This window comes from Macrobrachium rosenbergii, chromosome 43 (assembly GCF_040412425.1).
Source record: "Macrobrachium rosenbergii isolate ZJJX-2024 chromosome 43, ASM4041242v1, whole genome shotgun sequence".
Lineage (NCBI taxonomy): Eukaryota > Metazoa > Arthropoda > Malacostraca > Decapoda > Palaemonidae > Macrobrachium > Macrobrachium rosenbergii.
Genome location: NC_089783.1, coordinates 30,370,678 through 30,396,675, shown reverse-complemented (window position 1 = coordinate 30,396,675; position 25,998 = coordinate 30,370,678). Strand labels below are relative to the sequence as shown.

The 25,998-nt window shown below is 37.1% G+C and overlaps 2 protein-coding genes across 12 annotated transcripts in view; one reads left to right on the top strand and one right to left on the bottom strand.

Annotated features, from left to right (window-relative positions):
- Positions 1–18,878, bottom strand: part of plx (PTB_TBC1D1_like and TBC domain-containing protein plx) — a 143,459-nt gene extending 124,581 nt beyond the window's left edge. For 3 of the 11 annotated variants that reach the window (XR_010850204.1, XM_067086910.1, XM_067086919.1), the window contains exons 1-7: positions 18,466–18,665; positions 6,474–6,719; positions 6,084–6,365; positions 5,471–5,599; positions 5,073–5,189; positions 4,641–4,775; positions 740–980 (exon numbers count right to left, since the gene is read on the bottom strand). Coding sequence is in view for 10 of the 11 variants with exons in the window: in XM_067086910.1 (XP_066943011.1) it covers positions 740–980; positions 4,641–4,775; positions 5,073–5,189; positions 5,471–5,599; positions 6,084–6,365; positions 6,474–6,626 (1,057 nt within the window). In the remaining variant the exon portion in view is untranslated. Of the gene's footprint in view, positions 1–739; positions 981–4,640; positions 4,776–5,072; positions 5,190–5,470; positions 5,600–6,083; positions 6,366–6,473; positions 6,720–18,259; positions 18,436–18,465; positions 18,668–18,826 lie in introns of those variants that run through there. The other 8 variants (XM_067086914.1, XM_067086913.1, XM_067086916.1 and 5 more) reach the window with 5 other exon arrangements.
- The window catches only part of LOC136828736 (uncharacterized), a 116,851-nt gene that overhangs the window by 16,354 nt on the left and 74,499 nt on the right, over positions 1–25,998 (top strand). The gene's annotated exons all lie outside the window — the stretch shown is intronic.

Here is a 25,998-nt window from a genome sequence, read left to right as displayed (position 1 = left end):
AGACCGCACTGAATCTAACCTACTACCCTGAGCTGACTTAGTGGGTGTGGAAGGATGAGAATCTATTAGAGAAGAAGAATCAATACACCTATCTATCTTTTGATCAGAAGTTAATTCTAAGGAAGACTTAGATGCAAGACTAGCTGTTCTCTTTACACTCTTTCTAAGTCGATCCTTCTCTCTTTTAATAAAATACTTTACCATCTACTCTATCTCCTGCAAAGACCATTCCCTGCAATGATCACAACAGTTGTCTGAATCACGTTACCCCACGATGATCAATGTATAAATCGTGCATATCGAACTTCAAAGAAGCCAATCTGGTCCTGCAACTACTTACCTTGCAAAATCTAGGGGATTTTGATAAGGAAGATTGAGAAGAATCCATAATGAAAAAACAAAGCACAGTCTTGACGATCCAAGTGGATAACCATAAAAAAAAAAAATTTAGAGCAGGTCTTCACTGCCGTCCAATTTCGCCAACAATTGTAGAATGAGCAACGGAAACATTTGCTCCCCTACCCCCTACTCTACAAAGGGTGGGGGAGTAACTGTTGGGAGCATTTGTTAGCGACTGTTTCAATTTTAACACTTGTCGAACCCGCGCCAAAGTAGTCGCAGATAAAGCTAAATGATAGAGAGTAAGTTTCACCTCAAAAACTATGTTTAATGTAAGAAGATGGTCAATCACTTTTTTATGTTCATGAACAAAACAAAATAATAAGACATTACTCCTCACCATCCTGGGATGATTTTTCATCTCTTTCTTTCAAGTTATCATCAGAGGGCTTTGAATCTGTTTCCTCCTCAAATGAGGCACGCAAATCTGCAGGACTTGAACCAAGAAGAGATTTTAATGAGCTTTCAGAGAGGCTATCTTCTGTCCATAAAGAAAATCGTACTCTGGATGAGAGCTTTTGTGCATCCTGATTTTCTTGCTCAGACTTTACTATATCCTGAATATTTACCTTTCCCAAATCCTGAAATTAAAGAATAAGTTAGTTAGTTTCACACCTTTAAAATTAACTGTGTCATCATTACTAGGTAGTCTAACATGAAACTGTATATCCTAGAACAAACATTCATATTTGATCAATTATAGCCTTAAAGGATGTTGAATATAGGGAAATATTTGATGGTGTATCTTAACCCTTAAACGCCTACTGGACGTATCATACGTCGACTAAAATTGTCTGTTGGGTGCCAAGTGGACGTACCATACGTCGACTACAAAAAATTTCAACCTTCGGTCAACTTTGACTCGACCGAAATGGTCGAAAAATGCAATTGTAAGCTAAAACTCTTACATTCTAGTAATATTCAATCATGTACCTTAATTTTGCAATAAATTGGAAGTCTCTAGCACAATATTTCGATTTATGGTGAATTTTTGAAAAAAACTTTTTCCTTACGCCACAGCTGGTAACTCGCCGAAAATTTCAGAAATTCTTTTCATTCATTTTGTCGTAATTTTTGCACTGTTTTATATTAGGCGTTACATAAAGTTTTATATATGAAAATGTGCGCAATTTCATGTAAAATACAGCAAAATACAACCCATGGTTGTAGCTTTTATCAGTTTGGAAATATTTTCATATAAATCACGATAACTGCCAAAATTTCAACCTTCGGTCAACTTTGACTCGACCGAAATGGTAAAAAAACGCAATTGTAAGCTAAAACTCTTACATTCTAGTAATATTCAATCATTTACCTTCATTTTGCAACAAATTGGAAGTCTCTAGCACAATATTTCGATTTATGGTGAATTTTTGAAAAACTTTTTCCTTACGTCCGCGCCAGAAATTCTTTCGTCACGTTGTCGTAATGTTTGCACCATTTTATATTAGTCGTTACATAAAGTTTTATATATAGAAATGTGTGCAATTTCATGTAGAATACAACAGAAAATAACTCATGGTTGTAGCTTTATCAGTTTTGAAATATTTTCATATAAATCACGATAACTGCCAAAATTTCAACCTTGGTCAACTTTAACTCGACCGAAATGGTCAAAAACGCAATTATAAGCTAAAACTCTTACATTCTAGTAATATTCAATCATGTACCTTCATTTTGCAACAAACTGGAAGTCTCTAGCACAATATTTCGATTTATGGTGAATTTCTGAAAAAACAACTTTTTCCTTACGCTCTGCGCTATGGTAACTCGGGGCTTAACATCTCAGAAATTCTTTTCGTCATGTTGTCGTGAATGTTTGCATCGTTTACATTAGTCGTTACATAAACTTTTATATATGAAAATGTGTGCAATTTCATGTAGAATACAACAGAAAATAGCTCATGGTTGTAGCTTTTATCAGTTTGGAAATATTTTCACATAAATCACGATAACTGCCAAAATTTCAACCTTCGGTCAAGTTTAACTCGACCGAAATGGTTTAAAAACGCAATTGTAAGCTAAAACTCTTACATTCTAGTAATATTCAATCATTTACCTTCATTTTGCAATAAATTGGAAGTCTCTAGCATAATATTTCGATTTATGGTGAATTTTTGAAAATAACATTTTCCTTACGCTCTGCGCTGGTAACTCGGCCGAACATCTCAGAAATTCTTTCACACGCGTTGTCGTAATATTTGCACTGTTTTATATTAGTTGTTACATAAAGTTTTATATATGAAAATGTGTGCAATTTCATGTACAATACAACAAAAAATAACTCATGGTTGTAGCTTTTATCAGTTTTGAAATATTTTCATATAAATCATGATAAATAGAAAACATTTGACTTTCGGTCAACTTTAACTCGACCGAAATGGTAAAAAACTGCAATTGTAAGCTAAAAAACTTACAGTCTAGTAATATTCAATCAATTAGCTTCATTTTTTCCACAAACGGGAAGTCTCTAGCACAATATTTCGATTTATGGTGAATTTTGGAAAAAAAAAAAAATTTTTTACGTCCGCGCGTTACAAATTCATGCTCCATTTTGTGATAATATTTTCTCTGTGTTGCTTTGATCGTTTTACAATCTGTTATATACCAAATTCATTGCAATTTAGTGTACAATACAACTAAAAAAAAGTAACTCATTAGCTTTTACCGTTTTGCTTACAGCGCGATTTGTATACAATTATATGAGTTTTTTTTTTCGCTGTCATATATTCCAATATTTATATATGATAATGATATTTTTTTTTCATTTCTTATGGTTGCATACTAAACTTCAGGCAATGAGAAAAAAAGGAGCCAAAAATGAACTCTTAATCTTAAAAACTAAGCGTGCTGTGATTTTTTAAAAACTTTTTTCCGCAGCGCTTAGCTCCCGAACGCCGCCGGCATACGGGAGACGTTTTTGTAAATAGAGGCTCAGCGTTTAAGGGTTAAAGGTGCCCCATGGCCTACCATATACAGTATATAAAATAAAACTAATGCTTTCACATTTGATTAATTAGAGCCTTAAAGGATGTTAAACTCTTTAGAGAAATACTGGATGGTGTGTCTGAAAGATGCCCCATGGCCTACCATATGCAAACACTCTTATTACACCCCACAGAGTGTAAATAAGCAAGAACAAGAGCACTTTAGCACATACAGTCCAATGAATGCATCTTTTCCTTAAAAACACTAATACAGTAGGTTTGCAGAAAAAAACTGTCTAGGTTGTGACTGTCACCAAGATCACTGCACTACTAGTCAATACAGCAATCTACACTACATTTTTAACCATTCCAAGTTAACAGAAAGGATGTTATACACTTTTTGGTCAAACACAAACTTAAGATAGTCTTTCGGAAAAGAAGTTCTAACCTTTTCTAGGCACACAGCCTACCCTCTGCACACACTGTAAGTCAGAAAAACCCCTGCCTACCTTTCCAAAGTTGCTTCATTATAAAGATACTTCCAACGTCAAACTATCTTGCACTTTCCACCTTTCCTCAATGAATTATTATTCTGAATATTTTCTCTTTTCCCTATGCTGTTGAAATTTTTATTCCATTCCCCCAATTCCATTTCTTTTCCTTTGCTACCTGCCTTTAAGCTTCCTTCCTTTTTCTCCTGTGCATGTTTATCCTCTTCCCTGCCTGTCCACTGCCAAAGTTTGAAGGCTTTCTGATACAGTACCTCTTTTTAACTCATGTTCTCATTTTTTTGACTGGTTCTTTTTCCATCTTTTTATCCTTCACTATAAAACCAGCTCACAGCAATCTACATTATGTTAAGCAACCTTCATTCCAAATATAAGTGCAATTTCTGGCTTTGGTGCTGCCCATACTTTTCATCACAATAAGATCAACTAAGTTTCAGCTACTTCATTCTTATATTTTACCCAACTTTTCTGAGCCTTCTTAAACATCTTGTTGGGCAAGTTTAATAATTGGCATTAGCAAATCTCCAACAACATGAAATTAAATGCACTAAAATTATTTAATAAAATAAATTTCAATGAAATGACTGATGCCACTCACTTGATGGATATTACTTAACAACCATTAACAAGAGTCATAAGATTCAGTTTACTCTAGCTGACCACTTAGAATCTTTTGACCCATAACACTCAGACCCAACAAACAGCCCAACTTAATATTATAGGTCAATGTAGACCAAATTGAGGTTAGTGATATATTTAATAAATGAAAATTGGAGAGAATACAGTGCTTCTAAGTCAACCTTACCCTGGAATTACTACGACTGCGATAATTTGAATCAGAATCCATTTGCTGAGAATTAAAAGTGAAATTTGGCACAGAAATACTACTACCCTCCTGCTGAAATGCAACAGCTGCACTACTTGGCAATGTCCGATTTCCCTGGTAAAAGAAAGCAAAACTGAATACACTTGTCTATTTGACAAAAAACATTTTTTTTTCAAAAACTAACGTTATGAAAATACTGGAAAATATAAATATTTAAAATCACATATATAATCATAAAAAGATTGGTTAGAAGCTTTCTCAAGTTATATCAGAGCACACTGTATTGGAATCCTTGAATTTCAACCAATTCTTATGTTGCTTTACTTCATCTATGAGATTTTGTTTATTCACTACCAATTTTGAAGATCATAGAAATGTAGTTCAAGGGAAAAATATGTCATACTTTCCTACCTCTCCTCCTGAAGTATGGCGCTGACGAGTCTTTTCTCTTAACTTAAAGGTGGCTTCATCAATAAACCCAGGTGGCACCTTTGGATGTGAAACCTTGACCCTACCTACAAACAGCACCTGCATTTGACAAGATTAGTCTTATATCAGTACTGTACTTTAATGTGTTCTAAATTATCAGATCCTGTGCAAAACTTCCCTTTTAAGAGACACATCACCTTAAATATACTGTACTGTATCCAAAAAATGTTACACAACGACCATGTATTCCAAAAATTTCTAGTCTAAAATTTCTCAAAATTTATCCTTTAACATATAGTATAATTTGAATTATATTATTAGCAATGGTTATAAGCTATGATCACAAAGCTAATGAAATGAAATGTTAGGACAATCCTCACCTCAAAAAACTGAGATTCATTATGAATAGAAAGGTCTGGTATAGAATTGAATGAACTGAATGATGAGCTCTCATTCAACTGTTGAGCTTCACGAGGCTGCTGTCGCAAACATGCAAAGTAACTGTGAACCTGTATGGGTAAAAATGGATAAAACATTTTACAGCATTCATTACCAAATATTTAAATTATATGGACAAAACCACTACAGGCTCAAAAATGTTTCTGATGAAACAGAGGATAAAGCCCAACAAGCCTAAAGTTTATAAACTAAGAGGTCAAAAATGCAATACTTAAGAGCCTCTTAACAGACTGTGGTTGCCAAATAATTTGCAGACACAACAGCTTCCAGCATAAGAGTCTTTACTAGAAAAAGATTGTCAGGTATATCAATCAAGATTTAAATAAAGAATAAATTCTTCAGCTCTCTGTGTTATTTAATAAACTATGTGGAAAAACTATTTTAAACAACACAGTGCAAAATGTGTATGCCCATATATTTAAACATAAGCAGTACACCATGTGTATATCTGTATATCACTGAAATTCAGTTGATTTTGGAAAACTGGAGTCAATAAATAGCTGATCTGCATATGACAGTAAAAGTAATACTTGCCTGCTCTTCAGAAGTTGCTTGTAGCAATACGCACTGATAGTTTTGATCAGCTGTGAAATTTGCTGGTATCAGAACAGAGGGATCAGAGGCAGGCATATAACCAGGAGCACCAGGAACAGCACCTTCTTTCTTATCAGGTGCCCGTAGTGTGTATAAAAAAAACTTGTGATCTGCCTGTTCCATAACACACTTATGAATCTGCTTGACAGTGTGATTAAGTATGACCACACCAGAGGATGTGTCCCGAAGAGTGACATTGCCACGGTTTATTTCCACTGTTACCTGTATGCATAAAAATAACTCATGAGTATTGCAAAAATACAATTAGGAAAAAAAACTGATATATATGCTATATATGTAATGTTTATGTATGGTACATGGAAAACTTACTTCAATAGATTTCTGTTGATTTTTTATTTCTGATATAATCCATGGTAGCATTGGTTTAGAGTAATGTCGATCAATCTCAGTGCTGCCGCGGTATATCAAGTGGAAGATTTCTCCGGCATCCCCCCAAACGCCACTTGTCTCTGCACTTGCCATTTTTGAGTGTAAAGAGCCTCCAATTATGCATAAGACACTTTCCTAGCAAAATGTTGACAACTTTGAAGCTTCAGATTCATTTTCACTGCACACCTGCAATAAACAATCGCTGATTAACTACAAATTACTAATCGTTATTGGACATAACTTGCCACACTTGACTTACTTTGATCACTCTTCAGTCAATACAGCACTACACTGGCTAACTAATGTCCCTAGACTGCAGGTATATCACGCAGTACTGCAAATTTTACTAAACTAAATTTTTCATAGATATGCAAACCTGAAGTCTTTATGTGGACATACCTTAAGTGAAAACTGGTCTATTCATTGAATCTTGACAGGAAGGTAGAAAACTACTGGCATGCAAGTGAGGAGGTAGGAGTATCACCAAGTTACTCAACTGTTAGCATTAACTTTTTCTTTTAAAACAGGAGCAAATTCAGGATTAGTTAAGAGGCAGGATTACAACAAAATACAGTTTTGTAAATTTGGAAAGAATAACAAATTCAGGGTAAATTTTGATTTTCCTAGACATACAAATCTGAAGTCTTTAAATGGATGTAGAGGTATACCTTGAATAACATTGGTAATTGGTTCCAAAATCTGTGACTCAAGGCAAAAACTTCCTAACTCAAATTAACCACCTTAAAAAATTATGTAGACCCCTTATAACCACCCAATAACATATTACCAGTGTTGTAACAGACATACAAAAAACCTCTTGATAAACTGACCTTTTCGCAGCCTTTTTAATAAAAAGATGCATTTTCCTTCATATTAATCAAAAGAATACCCACAACCATTCACCAAAAACCATCAAAGGCACCCAATAAACCACCAATAATGTAATTAATAACGTTACAGACTGATGTAAACTTGAGTAAACCAACACAAGCAACTTTTATTTTTTCCAATTATTATTTTAAAGTTGAAAATGACTTGAAACAACATAAGGCAAGGTATGACCGTACTTTTAGCGAAAAGCTGGTCTGGTTGTTGAAGTTTTACAGAACAGATAGTTAATTAGTAGTAGTGGAATGAAGGAGTAAGGGTACCACCCACTCACTTGGAAAAGAGGACAAATCCAAGGTTACAGTAGTTAGAGGTAGAATTGTAATAAAAGACTTGCAATTTGTATCTCTACGAAAAATGCAAATTATTCTGAGTTTGCTAATGTTCTTATGATGACACAAACCTTCACCTTTTAAAAGGAGACTTACTCCTTGGGTAGGAAATATACCTTACATAATGTTGGTAATTGGTTCCAAAACACGCGACTCACGGCGAAAAGTGACTTAACTCAAATCAACCACCTGAAAAAAGTGACCTAGACCCCTGATAAACACACTATAACACATTACTAATGTTGTCACACAGACTTTTGATAATCTGACCTTTCTTGCAGCCTTTTTAATAAAGTATACATTTTCCTTCATATTAATGTAAAGAATACCCAAAACCATACACCAAACACAATCCTAAGCACCTTATACACCATGACTCCTGTAACCACCCTGCTCAACCTGGTGTATATAATGTCGAGTCTGCAGGGCTTTATGCTAGAGTCTGGCATTCCTGTAGCCTTTCTCTAGGAAATTTGGAAGAATTTGGGATTCCATTAAGTACAGGACAACCGACTCAAAAGATAGCATTATAAAAAAATAGACCCAAAGATGATAATGCTCTACTGCTGTAAAAGAGGCTGTGAAACTCACCTATTCTCTTTGCTGATGCTATGGCTAACCAGATGACAGCCTTCAAAGTGGCATCCTTGTCCAAAGCCTCCCTGGGGGATCAAAACAGAGCATGAGCCACATCCAACTATGAAAGCTCAAGTCTGCAGAGTGGGTAACACTGCTTGAAGCTCCTTATAAGAATGGTGACCTCAACCTAGGAAGAGAGGTCCATGGCCTTTAAAAGGAACACCTATGAGAGGGCCGAGTGACAGCTCTTTACTGCAGAGGTGGAAAAGAGCTTATCTTGGAAGAAGCAGACTAAAGTCTGCAATCTGCTGAAAAGTCTCCCCTACCAAAGAGACACTCCTTCCTCAACACCAACAGAAGAAGGCCACTCTGCCTGATACACATGTGGACTTTTGATGGTACTGGGCAACTTGCGCAACTGTGAGAAAAGCCTCTCCACTGTAGGAGCTGCTTGATAGTTTTTAACCACGAGATGTAAATAACGCCATGGATTAGTGGCATCTCAGCACATAGGGCTGTGGAACCAGTCCAGGTCACTGGGTTAACTTTCTTGGTGTCATAATAAGGCCTTACAACACATCAGGCTACCACCAACAAGGCCTTGGACCAAGTGTGATCGACACGGTGTTGGTTACTTAACAGATGAAGGTGAATGGGGGAGAGATGATTACACTGAGGTTCCCCAAACCTCAAAAAACTTTCTGCAGAATGTAGATGCGGGGACCACACTGACCCCACGACCCACCCTTGGCTGCTAGGCTGGTCTGCCGCTATGTTCAGATGGCCTGGGATGTAACTGGCTGACAACTCAGTGGTGTGGGCAACCATCCTCTTGTACACCTACCTTGCTAAATGGCAAACAGAGAGAGAGATCATACTCCTTTGTTTGTTGGCATATGCAACCATGGACATGTTGCTTATTAGCTGGAACATAGCTATTGACCTCCAAGTGCTTGTAGTATTAGAAGCCCTGCACCCATTTCCACAAACAATGATGTGCAAGTGAAAATCATCTAGAGAAGTTTCCTATTACCATTTTGTTTCTCTAGTACTAAAACCAACAAGAAAACCTATGAGAGGGCTGCATGACAGATCTATACCACAGAGGTGGAAAGCAGCCCATCACGGGAGAGGTAGTCTACGATGTCTATGATCTGTTGATGGTACCTACTAAAGAAATACCCCTCTCCCAACACTAACATATGGCCATTTTACCTGGTGCAAACCTGTTGTAGACTCATGGATGATACTGGATATTTCCTGCAGCTCTGAGAGAAGCCTCTCCACTGTAAGAGCTGCTGGACAGTCATCAAACATGAAGCATAGAAAACCCCATGGACTGGTGGTACCTCTTCAGATATAACTAGTGAAGCAGTGCAGGTCACTGGGTTAACTTCTCAGTGCATTGATGAGACAGTCCAGCAGATCAAAACACCACTCAACTTGTGGCCTGGGACCAGGTGTGATCAATACACTTGACTTCTCAACACAGTTTGGGTTGAATGGGGGAAAGAAGTAAACAGTGAAGTTCCCCAAACCTTAAAAACCTTTCTGCTACATATAAGTACAGGGACCACTCAGACCCCATGACCTACAGTTGGCCACTGAGCTGGTCTGCCACTACGTTCAGATGGCCTGGGATGTAACTTGCTGACAACTCAGTGGCGTGGGCAACCATCCACTTGTACACCTACCTTGCCAAATGGCAAACGGAGAGGGAGATTGTACTCCTTTGTTTGTTGGCATATGCCACCATGGCCACGTTGTTGTTTATTAGCAGGAACATAGATATGGATCTCAAAGTGCTTGTAGTATTAGAAGCCCTGCACCCATTTCCACAAACAATGATGTGTTTTTCTAGTACTAAAACCAACAAGAAAACCTATGAGAGGGCTCAGTGGCAGATCTATACCACAGAGATGGAAAACAGCCTGTCACAGGGGAGGTAGTCTACGAAGTCCATGATCTGTTGATGGTTCTTACCAAAGAGATACCCCCCCTCTCTCCACACTGACAGATGGCCACTTTGCCTGGTGCACACCTGTTGTAGACTCCTGGATGATACCGGATATTTCCGGCAGCTGTGAGAGAAGCCTCTCCATCGTAAGAGCCGCTGGATAGTCTTTAACCCCTTACCAGACTAACCTGGGATATCTTGTGATCAATGTTCTAAAAATTTTCAACTTACCACAAGATATCTCGTAAAAAAGTTAAATGCTAATATAGGACTAATACGAGATGTCTTGTGATTCAGTGTTGTTTTAAGGCTTCCTCAAGATATCTTGTGCTATATCATATGTCTGGCAGTGTTACTTGCTCCTGGAAGTCGTGAGTTATCGAGAACGACTTTTTTGTTTTTTTTTTGCACCGACTACACGTCATTAGTAGCACTTCCTTGGCCATCCTTGTCGTTTGTTTGTTTCTTTCTTTCTTTTTTGCTTCTTTTCGCCTGTTTTTAGGTAAGTTTGGTCGTTTTATTTGACATCTTAGACACTTTATATCTTATATTGTTGATTTATTACGTTGATATCATGTCTTCTGTTAGTCTCTTGACCATTTTGTGATATGTCAAGTATAATTTTTTTTCTTTTACGCTGAGTATGTACTATTACTAGCTCTCCAGTGGTGACTTTGAGAATCTGTTTGTTTTTTCTTCTTTTCGACTGTTTTTAAGCAAGTTTGGTTGTTTTATTTGTCATTTTAGACTGTTTATGTGATATATTATTGATTTACTACTTTGAAGTCATGTAATTTGTTAGTCTCTTGACTTTATTTATTTATTATTTTAGCCCAGTTATGGCAAGCTACCATGACGACAGTGATACTGAAGAATCATTGACTGATCTTGAAACACCTGTTTTCAAAATTGCTGAAACTAAGCATACGAGATATCTCGTGATAAACCAAAATAAGTATAATTTGTGCGATAACTCGTTAACGACCATAAAAAGGTCTCAAATTGAGTTTCTAAAACTCACTATTTTACATAAAATAATTATAATTTTATGTTGAAATTAAGAAGTACAGTGTCTACACAAATTATATTTTCAATTAATTAAATAAAATAATTGGCATCTTTTTTGACACATTATGTTAAAAAGTAGGTCCTTTAAGGGGTTAAACATGAAGAGTAAAAAACCCCATGGACTGGTGGTACCTCTTCAGAAAGAACTGTTGAAACAATGCAGGCCACTGGGTTAACTTCTCAGTGCAATGATGAGACAGTCCAGCAGATAAAAATACCACTCAACTTGTGGCCTGGGACCAGGTGGGATCAATACACTTGATTTCTTGACAGTTTGGGTTGAATGGGGAAGAGAAGTAAACACTGAAGTTCCCCAAGCCTCACAAACCTTTCTGCCACATATACAGGTAAGTACAGGGACCACCCAGACCCCACAACGTACAGTTGGCAACTGAGCTGGTCTGCCACTATGTTCAAATGGCCTGGGGCATAACCAGCTGACAACTTAGCAGTGTAGAGAATCATCCACTCTTCCACCTATCATGTCAAATGGCAAACAGAGAGGGAGACCATACCACTTTGCTTATTGGCATATGTCACCACAGCCATGTTGTTGCTCATCAGCAGTGACCTATAAACTAATCTGGAAATGCTTGTAGTGCTAGAAGCATTGCACCTATTTCCAGAACATTCATGAGCAGGCAAAAATCATCTACAGAAGTTCTATTACCACTTTGTTTCTCTAGTATACAAATGAACGTTTGTGCTTGTCATGATATGGCAAGCTTCATACAAACATGCTTACATCAGGATACAGGCCACCACGAGAGAAACAAAATTAAAATCAATGTTCTAGTATTTCTAGTATTCCTGACACAGTGGACAACCGCTGAACACAAAAACAATAGGAGGTATTATATCATGCTTAAAAACCTAGTCAAGAACCATAACTGCACACGAAGCAGAGATGCCTTAACTCAATGTTAGCTAAAGAAAAAAGTGACAGGTTAACAACAGTTAAGTAGGAGGTACCATGCCATTCACCAGCCTGTCACCAATTAAACATCTTTTTAAAAAAATTCAACAACTAACTCTAGTTCACACAACGAATACTACCTATCTAAAAGGTGATGGTTGTATTCTTGTCAGGAAATATTACAGTGCATGGTTCAAGCATGCAATCAGTAATACTGTAATCGTAAAGAGATAAAATGAAGCAACAGCAATTAAAAGGGTATGACTTAACCTTTCCTAACCTGACCTGCCCCAGGGTGTCAGGTCCTACCTGGTCAGAGCCTGGACTCTGCTCAGCCAAACCTGATCCAAAGTTGCATAATACATAGCCTATATCAGTAGTATTTACAGGGATATTGCATATCTTAACCAAACCCAATCAAGTATAAAATAAAAATACTTTATATAACTTTATCTTACAGGTGCTAAGGCCACTACTGATTAATTTTTCATGGTTGAATTTCTTACCAGGTAGGAATTTAGTATTGTACTACAATATGGTGAATGGTGGTCATTTTGTTTTTCCTTTTTAAATCATGGAATGAGAGGCAACTTATTAAAAATCACTACTACTGTATTTATCTCATAATGTCCCACACCTTTGGGCTTTTTCTTAGACTCAATTTGATGTGAAAGCAATCTCACTACCCAATCAGCTACTACTAAAGAGGTTCTATTGCTACAAACAGAGCATGCAAATTTTCTTGTACCTATTCTTGTTCCATGGAGTTTACCATTCAAAGGCTTACAGAATAGGTTTGTCACTATCTTATCTCAAAACTTCATAAATTTTCACACTTATGTACACAGACATTTTTTACTCTCCCCAGTTTTGACCAAGACATATACAGCTCAACAATGTCAGGCTAAAGCATAAAAAGTGTTGATAACAAGTGTAAAATCATCAACAAGTTTAAGAGTAAAAATAATGACATACTGTACAGTAAAAGGATCTTTTACCAAATGTGGAATAATCCCTTCAGACGCATAATGTATGGCCTCCTAAAAGCATCCTACTTTAGATATTAACTGAATAACAGAATTCCACAAGAGGGACAATGGGTGCATTAACTTCTTACAGAAACAAAACTACCCACACACATGCATTATAATTATAGCATGGTGACACCCTCCTCATACTGCAGAAACAAAACAATACCAACACACATGCATTATAATCATAGGATGGTGACACCCTCCTCATACTGGTGCAACAAACCATTCCACCTCCTGAACTTATGTAAAAGACTTTGAGGGGGGAAGGAGGGTTTGTTTACTCTAAATACAAACCTTGTTCTCCAACCTTGGACTGTGCCATTGCTACTGTACCTTGGTCTTGGGTGAGTTCCACTGCTTGTGAGTACAATCAGGCATTTTTTCCTTTTTTCTGTTCGCTTTCTTGTTTTGAAAAGTGTGTAGGAAACACTTTTACATTTTTTTTTAAATGAGTAGGACAGGCTGTTAAGAAAGCACAAGTTGCTTGGTGGATTGTCAGGAACGTGCCTTCGTCTTTACCTAATCCTTCCCTTCTAAGCTTTTTATAATTTCTAAATCCATGCTGACTGCCCTCCCCCAGTTGTTATGGCAAACCTGGTGGGTTTCTTATTTGTCTTACCAGGTGTGCTGGCCCCACCTTGTTGACCAGTTGCTTCTGGTGCTTTTTTCAATTACATATGGTCAGGTTTATTTAAACTTTCAATGAAATTTTTTAAAATGACATAAATACTGTTGTTGTTGATGGTGTTATTACTGTTTATTGGTCTGTTGATTTTTACGATGTTGCTGTTGTTATGAGCCTATTTATTAGTTTTGCTACTGATTTTATGTTGTTAATTTTAATTCTTTTGGAGACACTGAGCTGAACCCTGGGCCTGTTACTCATTACTGTAAGAAAAACTGCAGAGTGCAGTGGAACCCCAGTCCTCGACCATATCAGAACTCAACATAATCAGATTTCGATGTGAAATTTCGAGTAAATTTTGCACCACAACTCGAAGAACAAACTGGAATCTGACCCGATGAATCATATGATGTTTGTAAAGAAAAATGCTTTGATCAGCTGCCGCTAGTTGGCACTGTTCCCATGCGTCATTTAAAGCCCGCTTTATTGAAAGATATTTTAAACTGATTCTGTTTACACTATTCCAGTAGACTCTGTATGAAATTTACCATAAATTAATACTAAATGTAAACAACGTTTATGTATTAACGCGATACAGCACCAGGGTGGCGTTTTGGTTTGTTTCCATCCGCTCATGCGACAAGCTGCCGACATAACTTAGGCAATTTTTCTTAAGTTTGTGATAACAGACATAATTCAGCCTGGGATGGCGGGGCACGGCAAAACCTAGAGGCATGGGCACCGCATGCTGGGATGCCGGGACGGCAGTCACTTGAGTACTGAAGTGAGAAGAGATGATAACCAGCATCTCAGCGAATGCTGTCATGAGCACTGTGGATGTTATAGTGGTAGTGGCAGTGTGGGTTACCATCAGCGCGCTTGCCACCAAGGAGAGACTCGACCGCCATACTGGAAGAAGAAAAGGTCAGGTTAGTGGAGGGAGACTCCTCCCGCTCTGAGGGAAAAATTCCCCCCCCCAAGAGTGAGGGGAGGCCCACAAGAGGAGGTCGTCCTAATCGTCCACTCCCCTCCATTGTTCCACACTCGATGGAACGAGCAAAAAGGCAAAGGAGAGTTCTTTCCTGAAGGACAGACAGCCAGAAGGGGAAGCTTGCCAGGAGAGAGAAACGAATAAGAAGGGTTAGCTACCAAGGGCATAATCGGGGGCATATAACCCTCAGACAACGCCTTGGCAGCCTTCCTCTGATAGCGTTCCCTCCCTTCAAACTTCACCCACTGCTCAGCCAGCCAGGAACAACACTCAGCACAAGTAGAGTTACAAGAGCAAACACGCCCCTTGCAGGAGGAACTGAGAGCGTGAGGATCAACGTCAATATATGAGCGGAAGCTCCTGCATTTCTTACCACCAACCCCAGGACACACATGCTGAGGGAAGGCGGCCTTGCAAACAGGCTTGTCCGATTCATGGGTTTGCATCTTACAAATCATAAACACATACATCCAACAAACAAAACAGAGAAATAAAGTACCACCAGGAAAAACAGCTCAACAACAACCAGGACAGAGAGGGAAGAAACGCTTCTGCACCACACGATGGCTGAAGACAAATTGGAATGTTTACATCTGGGCAGGCGAGACTCCCACCTACCGGACGGTAGTTAACTGCCTAACCACCTTGTTTGAAAGTTCAATGGTCATTTCCAGCTGCGCTGTAAGTAATTCCTAATGTAAAGGACTGATGGTTTGTATATCGTGTAGGAACAATTTATTTTTAAGCCACTATGCAAGTATGTGGAACCTAAAGGATTGTTAGCTGATAGTCGTCAATATGCATATAGGAAGCAGTTAGGTACCTGTGATACTCTTTTAAACTTGACATGCCATTTGCAAGGTAACCTTGATAAGGGTTTTGAGTGCAGAGTAATTCAAATAGATTTTGGTGCTGCTTTTGATTTAGTAAGTCACAAGGCACTTATCTATAAACTTCAGAATCCTGGAGTGGGTGGATATGGTTTAGGATTACTTCGAGATTTCCTAACAAGTAGGCAGCAGCAAGTTGCTGCTGATGGGATCTTTGGTGAACCAAGACCTGTTGTGTCTGGAGTTCTACAGGTGTATACAAGTGATATGGTTGTTGGCCTGGAAAACAAGATTGTTCAGTATGCCCATTATGCAACACTTGTTGGTGTAGTGCAGTCTCCAATTATGAGAAATAAAGTTGCCCTCAGCCTCAATTGGGACATGGACCAGAACAGGGGATGGTGTAGTTGGCGGGGTATGAGGCTGAACCCCAGTAAAACAAAAACACTATTGATTAGCAGATCTCGTACAGATTTTCCACCCCATCCTCCCTTTCAGGTGGTTGGAACTTTGTTGAATGAGTTTGAAGCTTTAGCTATTCTAGGTGTAAGTTTTGACTCACATCTTACTTTTGAGAAACATCTAATGAAAGTTTCAGCTAATGCCGCATGAAAGTTAGGTATTGTTCATTGGGCCTCATCTATTTACTATAACAGTGCAACCCGTTTTAGGTCATTTGTCCCACCTTTACTAAAATACTGTTCTCTGGTGTGGATGTCTGCTTCTACCAAAGATTTATCTCTTTTTAGATAGTGTGGTTTGTAATGGTTGTTTCTATTTCCTAACATTAGCAGTTATGACTTGGACCACCAACGGATAGTCTCTTGTTTGTCCATTTTTCATAAGCTGTATTTTAATAGGGATCTTTCGCATTCACAATTGATCCCTGATCCCCTTTACCTGCTGACAGCAATCAGGTTCACTGAACTGCAGCACCAATATGCAATAAATGTGCCTCGTTGTTGAACTTCTCAGTTCCAGAGGTCCTTTATTCGTCACAGTGTTGGACTGTGGCACAGCCTCCCAGAGGACGTCGAGCAATTGGAACTTCCGAAGTTCAAGCAAAGATGCAGTGCATTACTACCCTAATACTATTTTCCTTGCATTTTAATACATTTTATCTATTTATTAATTTATTTTTTCTCTTTTACTAAGTGGAATCTCTTCTTTCTGCATTTCCCATTACCTCCTCTTACTTCTTCCTAATGAACACCATAATCTTTGGAAGCTTGAATTTCATATCAATGGCCCCTGTGGGCTTGTTCCATATGAATAGGTTTCATCTTCTGAATAATAATAATAATAATAATAATAATAATAATAATAATAATAATAATAATAATAATAATAGAAAAACAGCTAAACATTTACAGGTTAACCTATAAATGGTACAAGCCACTGCTAAAATTGGCCCATCAGTTGATCAACTGTCGAATTTCATTTTTCCTGCTAAACACAAGGCATTATAACCTCACTTATGATAACCTTTCCTAACCTATGATGACAGGTTAGGCCTATGTCCTACCTGACCAATGGTGTCCCTAAAGGCAATCACTCAATGGACTTGTGCCATGGACCAAGGGGCCACATGAACTTATAGTGACATTACTTATATCTCGCACTTGGTTGATTATCGGGCTAGCCTATATGTTTTACCTAAAATTACCTTTCACTCCATAGCCTAAGAAAAAACCCCACAAAACAATCATTAATCATAAATGTACGATCATTTGCGTTTACTTTAATAAGTTCTCCCGCAGAGTTTAACAAATTCTCTTTCTGTCAAAAAAAAAAAAAACCTTTGGCAATCAACAATAATCCCAACAGCCTAATCACACAAAACGTATTATCAGTTAATTTATTTTACAATTATTCTTACTTTATACAAGATGCCGATTTCAATGACTGCCCTTCTCATCTGTAACATTTTGTGCAACTTGTGGTGTTAATGCACAGTTGTGCATGCACGGCCTCACTGCATAACTTGTTCTAGCCTATAGGCTAATCCGTACTTTCTTTTCATTTAACTTTTACTAATCCGTACTTTCTTTTCATTTAACTTTTAGTTTTGTTTGTTCTTCTGTGTGTTGAGATAAAGGATTATGATGGTTCCATTTCATTTTGATACTCAGCTATTCTTTAGTCAAGGCTGTGAATGGGCTATGACATTACCTACCCATGGTTTACCTGTTAGCTCTATTTTTTTATGCGATTTTGATGCATATGATACTCACTTCCATCGTAAATGCTTGATTATCCAAATAGGCTATAACTAGGCCACCCATGTCAAAAAAAGCAGAGAAAAACCAAGGTCGTTATTTCACATTTTCACCCAAAATCCAGTAGACATGGGTGGTTCAAATTCCCACCTTGGGGGAACCCCCATTTACCCAATGCCATCATATTACGAGAGGGGATCGCAGTGGGTTAAATAAGGGAACAATAAATTCACTGGAATCGCATAGACAGGGCTAGGGTACAATTCAAAAATATATAATTAACCTACCTTTAACCTACATAAGTATGAACAGAAACAGTGTATTTATTGTCCTTTCATTCCGTGTTGCCAGTAACTAATCTAGCAGACGACGACCAGGATATCTCATGGGCGCTGCTTAAAATAACACTTAGTTGCTGTTAGCGTATTGTAAGGCCAGCCTAAGGCTGAAGGGGTTGGTCACTGAAGAGTCGAATTTAGGGACGACCACTTACCTGGGCTCCCGTAATTCTTCACATATCTGCCGTCATACCGAGGACTTTCGCGTCATTAATAGCCTCCTGCCTTTGATTCCACAATAGCATGAAGTGACGGGGGAATAAAGTTTACGAGGAATCGTAAACTATGTTTATTTTACGGTCGACACAGAAGGTAACCCTCTTACCCTATACTGAAAGATTCCACCTCATCCACTATGGAGTTCGAGTGCCCTGTGTCTCTCTTTATTTACTACTGTCGTCGTATTATGCTATTTTTGTCGTTCATATGGATCGTAATGACTATAATTAAGATATAGTTGGGTGAAATACGATTTAAATGTGGGTCACGCTAATAGTAAAGGTCAGATTTGTTTACCTTGCTTATCGTGGTTCTCATAGAGTGTAGTAGAATGCGAATTCTTTGCAAAACAAAATGATAAATGTCAATGGTATTGATTCTCATAGCACCACCAATGAATAAATTTGTCCTTGAAAGATCATGTTGCATAGCAACTGAAATATAACGAGCTTGTACCATATGAAAGAAATTGGAACCGATGTCGTAATTCAATCTAATTTAAGAAAAGGCTGAAGTTTCTGAGACGAACTTTCTATGCTAAGTTATGATAGTGCATAGCATGGTGAATTGTAGGCTAATCCATAAGTATAAATTAATGTCTTATTGTGTGTCTGCTCTGAACTAGATGGGAGTAGTTAGACCTAGGAAAAGAAGAAATAAGAGAGAGAGAGAGAGAGAGAGAGAGAGAGAGAGAGAGAGAGAGAGAGAGAGAGAGAGAGAGAGAGAGAGAGAGAGAGAGAGAGAGAGAGAGAGAGGACGAAAAGAGGGGAAAGTTCCATTAAGATCTGCAAAAGAAGCTTAGGTATAATTATCAGTGTCAAAAAACAGAACCAAACACAAGACACTACATTCAGTTCATAACATCACAGACTGCGATTGCAAGCGAACGCAAGCTCGTTAAGACTAATGGGGAATTCGCAGAGTCGACCAGCTACTTACGACACAGGAACCCTCCCCCGGGCTCCCCCTGTAAACCCAACGACCTTCGCGCATAGTCAATAGGCAATCAGCTCTCTGCCGGGCTCTTAGAGTGCTTGAGCACTAGGCACTTTGGCAATATCTTCATGTATATGTGATGCCTCCTTTTGTAAATTAAAAGAAAATGAGTATGATTATCTTTAGAACATTATTTTCTGTGTTTGAACACAGAAATTAACCTCTAATTTGAATTTTGTCCAACATCCGCTAAAGCTAACGGGGGCCAATGTTTATATCTCATATACTACAATATTAAAGAGAAGTTATCAACACCGTATGAATGCACAATAATCCAGCAATCAAAATATCCAAACTTCAAATACATCCTAACTGCACTGATGCATACTTAAAATACTCGCTGTATGTTATGCGATGCACTGAAGTTTGTGGAATCGTACAAGGGGAAAAAATTGTTAGCCCTTTGGATATTAATTAATTTGAAGAAAGAGGATAAAACTCACAAGGAAAACATAAATAAACAGATCAAACTTGGAAATCTTACGGAAATACAATAATGACGACGACTGGATGCTGTAAAGATGATGAAATAGAGCATTTAATCTTAAGCCTAGGGTCGAGGCACACAGATGGAAACTGGATTGAATGTGGCTTTTGCAAACAATGGTACGAAGCATACGTTAATAAAACAGCAGGAATGCCATTTACTGTTTGGAATTACAGAAGAATGTAAATATGTAAATAAAAACATCATCTGTAGATACCATGTTGATGACCATCGAAAAATCCGATGAACTAGGGTTGCACGTTCCTTCTCAAAAGTGATGAGAAGAGGCTGACTGAGAAGTTTACTAAGGCTAGTGAAAAAAAAATGGATCACCGAGACACATGAACAATGGAATCCATTCCCAAACAAATAAGGAATGCAGTTCCCAGATCAGAGAAAAAATAAAAATGAAGAATACTTAAGCTAAAAAATCCGCGGACTCTATAACTCAGGGAGTTTTTCAACAGAATAAAGTTACATGCCGTAGAAAAGACTTATTAAAGAAAGTAAGGGAAAAAATGCAGCAGACGGGGAAAAGACACCAAAGATAATAATTGCAAATATTTCAAGTATGACAAAGAAGTGAATATCGTCAGATATATAAATGATAAGAACACTCGGACACGTAGATAAGGTATCTGGTAAGATAAATATTAATTTAAAAAGTGTTAGCAACACTCTCGCCTATTTGGTGGGAAGAGATAATACAGGATTAAAAGCTCACTACAGATAAGAGTGAACTCACGAATACGTATTTAATCAAAAGTTACGTTGCCAGTAAGTGCTGCAATGTCTGTAACAGATACCATGTAGTACGATGATTTAAATGGCTGAAGTTTGGACGTAAGGAGGATAAAATGTCAGCACTCACATGTCCAAGGTGTGGGCACATATGCAGGTTAAAAGACTCTAAAAAAAAGTGTATATTTTGCCAAGGCCCACACAGTAGCCTATAGGGCACAGGTCATGGAAGAAGTAAAACGAAGAAGAAATGGGAATAAAACTATGCTCTGGGCATTCAGTCAATGAGGAAAAAACTAAAAAAATACAAAAGTGTATGATAGTTGATCAGTTTGTTAGATTAATGGTAACAGAAACCTGGCTAAGTAATGAAATTCAAGATTAGATAGAAAAAAAATAAATGAAAATATTTCGATTACACAAACTGGATCATATCCTAGGGTAGGAAATTGAAAAGGAAATGGATGACTGTTAGTAATAAACCACTCGGATAGATTAAAAGTGGAGACATCTTACAAAATAAGAAACACGAAGAACAGTACAGTGAAATACACCAAATACCAACGAAGTACCCTTCATTAACGAAACAGAAGAATATCCAAATACGTCTTTGATGTTGAAACTCTTTTATGTGGAGACTTTAAAACTTGTATGTCGATATTAGTGAAAATAAAGGCGTGCAAGGCATTACCAAATATCCCATGACAAGAAGAGATTATTTACTGTTTGTCATTCGTGACATTAATAATAAATGGTGATAAATTTGGACGCTGATGATGATCCTAACTTTCTATATCATTGTAAAAATTACTTTCAACAGGAATATAGACAAGCTGAAGGCGCATATTGTATGAAGAAAAATAGCTTCACCGTATAAATAATTCCATATCACTGTAATAATAATAATAATAATAATAATAATAATAATAATAATAATAATAATAATAATAATAATAATAATAATAATAATAATAATGTCTATGCGAGTGATTGTATCAAATGTTTTTGTATTCTTTTTTTTATGTTAAAAAGGTCTAACTCAAAACACAATCAAATCTGTCCGATAATGCAAAAAACTGAAATTAAAAACTCATCACACTTTGATGACGAAACAAGACAAACTAGAAGAGTGAAATTCCAAGCCAGAAGTAGATGAAAAGAACAAAACTCTAGAATCAAAAGGAATAATCAGAAGATGAAGAATTATCTGATTAATCAAAAAGAAATCGATGTTGGATCCGATATCCACTGGAAGCAGGAAACACACCAGAATGCTCTTCTGCTTTATATTTGGCTCACTTGTGGCAACAGAGAAAGAAAATAGCTCACACGAGGAGTGAAAATAACGAAGACCTTGCGAAAGGATTTGCAAATCTCGTTGTGTTCAAAGCTTATATGTTAGTTTTAAACCAGGTCACACTGAGGTTTTTCTGAAAGATTGACCATGAGGATGGTATACACATACACATATATATATGTGTGTGTATGTATGCATATATATATATATATATATATATATATATATATATATATATATATATATATGTGTGTGTGTGTGTGTGTGTGTGTGTGTGTGTGCATGCGACATTTTGACTCATTTCCCGTGCCAGACATGAAACACCAGAAAATTTGAATGCAACTTTCATGTAAACCATGAAATGACAAACAAAGTGATAGAAAAACATGGCCACCTAGGCAGTAAGAACCAGGCATTTGGGAAACCAGTCTTCAAGAGTAAATGCCACATAACTATCACTGAAACAGTAGGTACACAGGCAGGTTTTTGGACATCTTGAAATCAAAGCATTGTGCACTAACTGCAAATCAGTCAGTTTTTAAGAAAAATCTCTGCTTTGAAACATGTACTTTGGTGCTGTGACAAAGATACTCCTGAAGTAAACAGATAAAGATAAATGTGAAGTACTGTCTGACCTTCAAGCAGCGTTTGATATTGCAACGAAAGACTTGAAATGGACAGGCGTTGAAGATGATGCACTTGAAAAGTTGAAGAGCTGCCATACTGCAAAGCTTTCAAAATAAAATTGAAAATTACAAATACCTATACCAGGATGGTAGGAGCACCTCCAAAAATGAAATAAGGATGATGATTATGATGATGATGATGATGATGATTTGAACTATGCGAATGAGCACATTAGCCAAACATTTTTTTTTAAGACGTTCAAATAGAGCTGTGTGGGTTTAACTTCAGTCAAATTCTAAATCCTAAGTGGACTTTGATCTCTGTCTGGCCTAAATGTAGAGTCAAGGATTTTCTTAATACTATATAATTGCAACACGTTTTGAAATGGAATATCACGCAAACCAATCCCACGACAGACGAGACTACGTCTAGAGTCATTTTTAAAAATTCTATTTTTATTATTTGAAGAATATCAGTTACAAGTGAATAAATGTGAAGATAGGCTACCAGTGAATGATGGGTAATCAGATCATTAGGTGCTTATCGGAATGCATTTGTTCCTGCCATTATTGCTATAAATAATTCATTATCAGTTATTACTTTTGAATCGAGTCTCTTTTAATCAGTATTCTATTATTTTTTTTATTTAATGATATTTAATAAAGAATGTGATTGCTATAGAAAACGGGATGAGAATTGTTAAGCATTACGGAAAAAAAATCAGTGGCGGGTTTTAATTGGCCAAGTTCATTCCGCGGAACCTCATCGCGGAAAACTCGAAACTCACGGAACCCTCAACAACTTTCTTATTTGTAAAGGTATTATTTTATATTAAGGCATCGTTGTAAAGGCAAAATTCTCAGCTTTAATTTGATGTATCGTTTGTTGCTTTTTATATGTAAATGGCGTTTGAAGCCCCAATAATAATTAGCGCATGTCTAGAAGCGCGTAAACTGATACTTGAAAAAAACCCGGAACTCACGGAACCCTCAACAACTTTCTTATTTGTAAAGATATAGTTGATATTAAGGCACCATTGTAAAGGCAAAGTTCTCAGCTTTAGTTTTATGTAACATTTGTTGGTTTTATTAGCGCATTTACACCGCAGTCATTTAATACGCATAAATATGCTCATGAAAAGTCGGCTCGAAAAAAGAATCTGTTAGTTTTGGATGATAATCGAACAAACTTTAGTTCTATCACGGAAGAGGATTCATCGCATATTAGACCTACCAACCGTTTACCAGATACCCTTCAGCCATCAATACCAGTGTCTTTAAAAAAGAAAAACGAACTTCTAAAAAAGTGGCCCCAAAAAAGGCTCGTATAGATTGTGTTGATATTTCAGTCAATTCAAGTCCGGTCAGGGACGAGGCAATTTTATCAGATAGTGGGTCAGATGAAAGTTTAACCCCCCAACACAATAAGTCTGCTTTATGGCTGGAATCTTTAAATCTTACTGAAACGGACAAAAAACTAATTACAGTTACCGAAGGGTGGTTAAACGACAATATAATAAATGCAGCTGAAAATTTACTGGCGGCCTCGTTCCCAACAATTTTTGGCCTACAGGATACAAAATACATACCGCATTTCATAGAACACAAGGACTTCTGGAAAATAAATGCTAATTTGGAAAGACAAGGGTCACCAAGCGCATAAATTCACTGGTTATTATCGTTTCAGTGCGAGGCAAATGGTGTGATTTATATTGCTGATAGTACGAAATCAAGCAGGTCAGTAAACAGTAGTACGTCGATTCAAATTTCACAGATTTATACAACTCTTACAGATCAGTTACAGTAGATGTTCAGAGTCTAGATGTCCAGCGTCAAACCAATGGTTCCGATTGTGGAGTGTTTGCAATTGCAAATCTAAGGGAATTAATATTTAACTTTAAAGTGAATCTTTGTAAACACGACATGATATACCGTTGATGCGGAATCATTTAATAACTTGTTTTGTAAACAATAAATTATCGCCTTTTCTTAAAATAGAAAACATGCCAAGCATGCCAAAAGCAGAGCAGAAGAATAGTAAAGTTAAAGTTTATTGCACCTGCAGATTACCTGACATAATTAATGACATGATAAAATATGAAAATAAAGAATGTAAAATAAAATAAGTTCATAAATATTGCGTAAATGTACATGAACCTACATTCATATGGCTGTGAAATTTTTGTACTTGGCAAAGAACAAATAGAGAATAAAAAAAATCACACAGCAACCTGCGGCACATCAATCGGTTTAAAAAACATTTTTGTTTTTGTTATGCGTTGCACTTATTCCGACATTTACCCATGCAAAACTGTTGTGTATACTCTTTTTGTACTTGTGTGTAATTGATTTTCAAGCGTGTTCTGTTCGACACGTCTTTCTTAGTCCACTCTCTAATTGTCATTGCTTCTTTTATATACTGTTAGAATGTTAGTCTAAACATATGATTCTCAGTTTTGTCTCTTTCATAATCTTTTTGATTTTAAATTTACCTCCTGGCATCAGCGAAGGCTCAGAGTGTCGTTCGCATACCAGAATATAAACAAACCCGCCCCACAGCAATAGGGAGAGACTGTAGACTCGGGAGCTAGTTGGACAATAAAACGCATACAACGAAGACGTGTGTTCTCATTACTCTGACTTATGAAGGTCGAAAGAATATAAAAGGAATGTAGAAGTCGAATTAACGAACTATGAAATATACGTGTACCGTAAAACCTCCCTTAAAGACTACTTCGATATAAATACCACTTCAAAATTAAGACCACATTTCAACAGATCCATTTAGACGAATAGATAATGGTTTCGTGAGTTCCGGGTTTTCTTCAAATATCAGTTTATGAGCTTCTAGAAATGCGCTAATTAGCCTATTATTAGGGCTTCAAACGCCATTTACATATAAAAACCAACAAACGATACATTAAATTAAAGCTGAGAATTGTACCTTTACAACGATGCCTTAATATAAAAAACATCATAACAAATAAGAAAGTTATTGGGGGTTCCGTGAGTTCCGGGTTTTCTTCAAATATCAATTTACGCGCTCCTCGACATGAGCTAATTATTATTGGGGCTTAAAAGGCCATTTACGTATAAAAACCAACAAATTATACATCAAATTAAAGCTGATAACATTAAATTTTCAAAAACGCTTTAATATAAAAAATATATTTGCAAATAAGAAAGTTATTGAGGGTTCCGTGAGTTCCGAGTTTTCCACAATAGGGTTCCGGGGAATAAACCTGGCCCAGACCAAATTTAGTTTAGTCTGTGTTTCAAACATGAATCAGAGCACAGCATGATAAAAGAAAACGGTAATCAA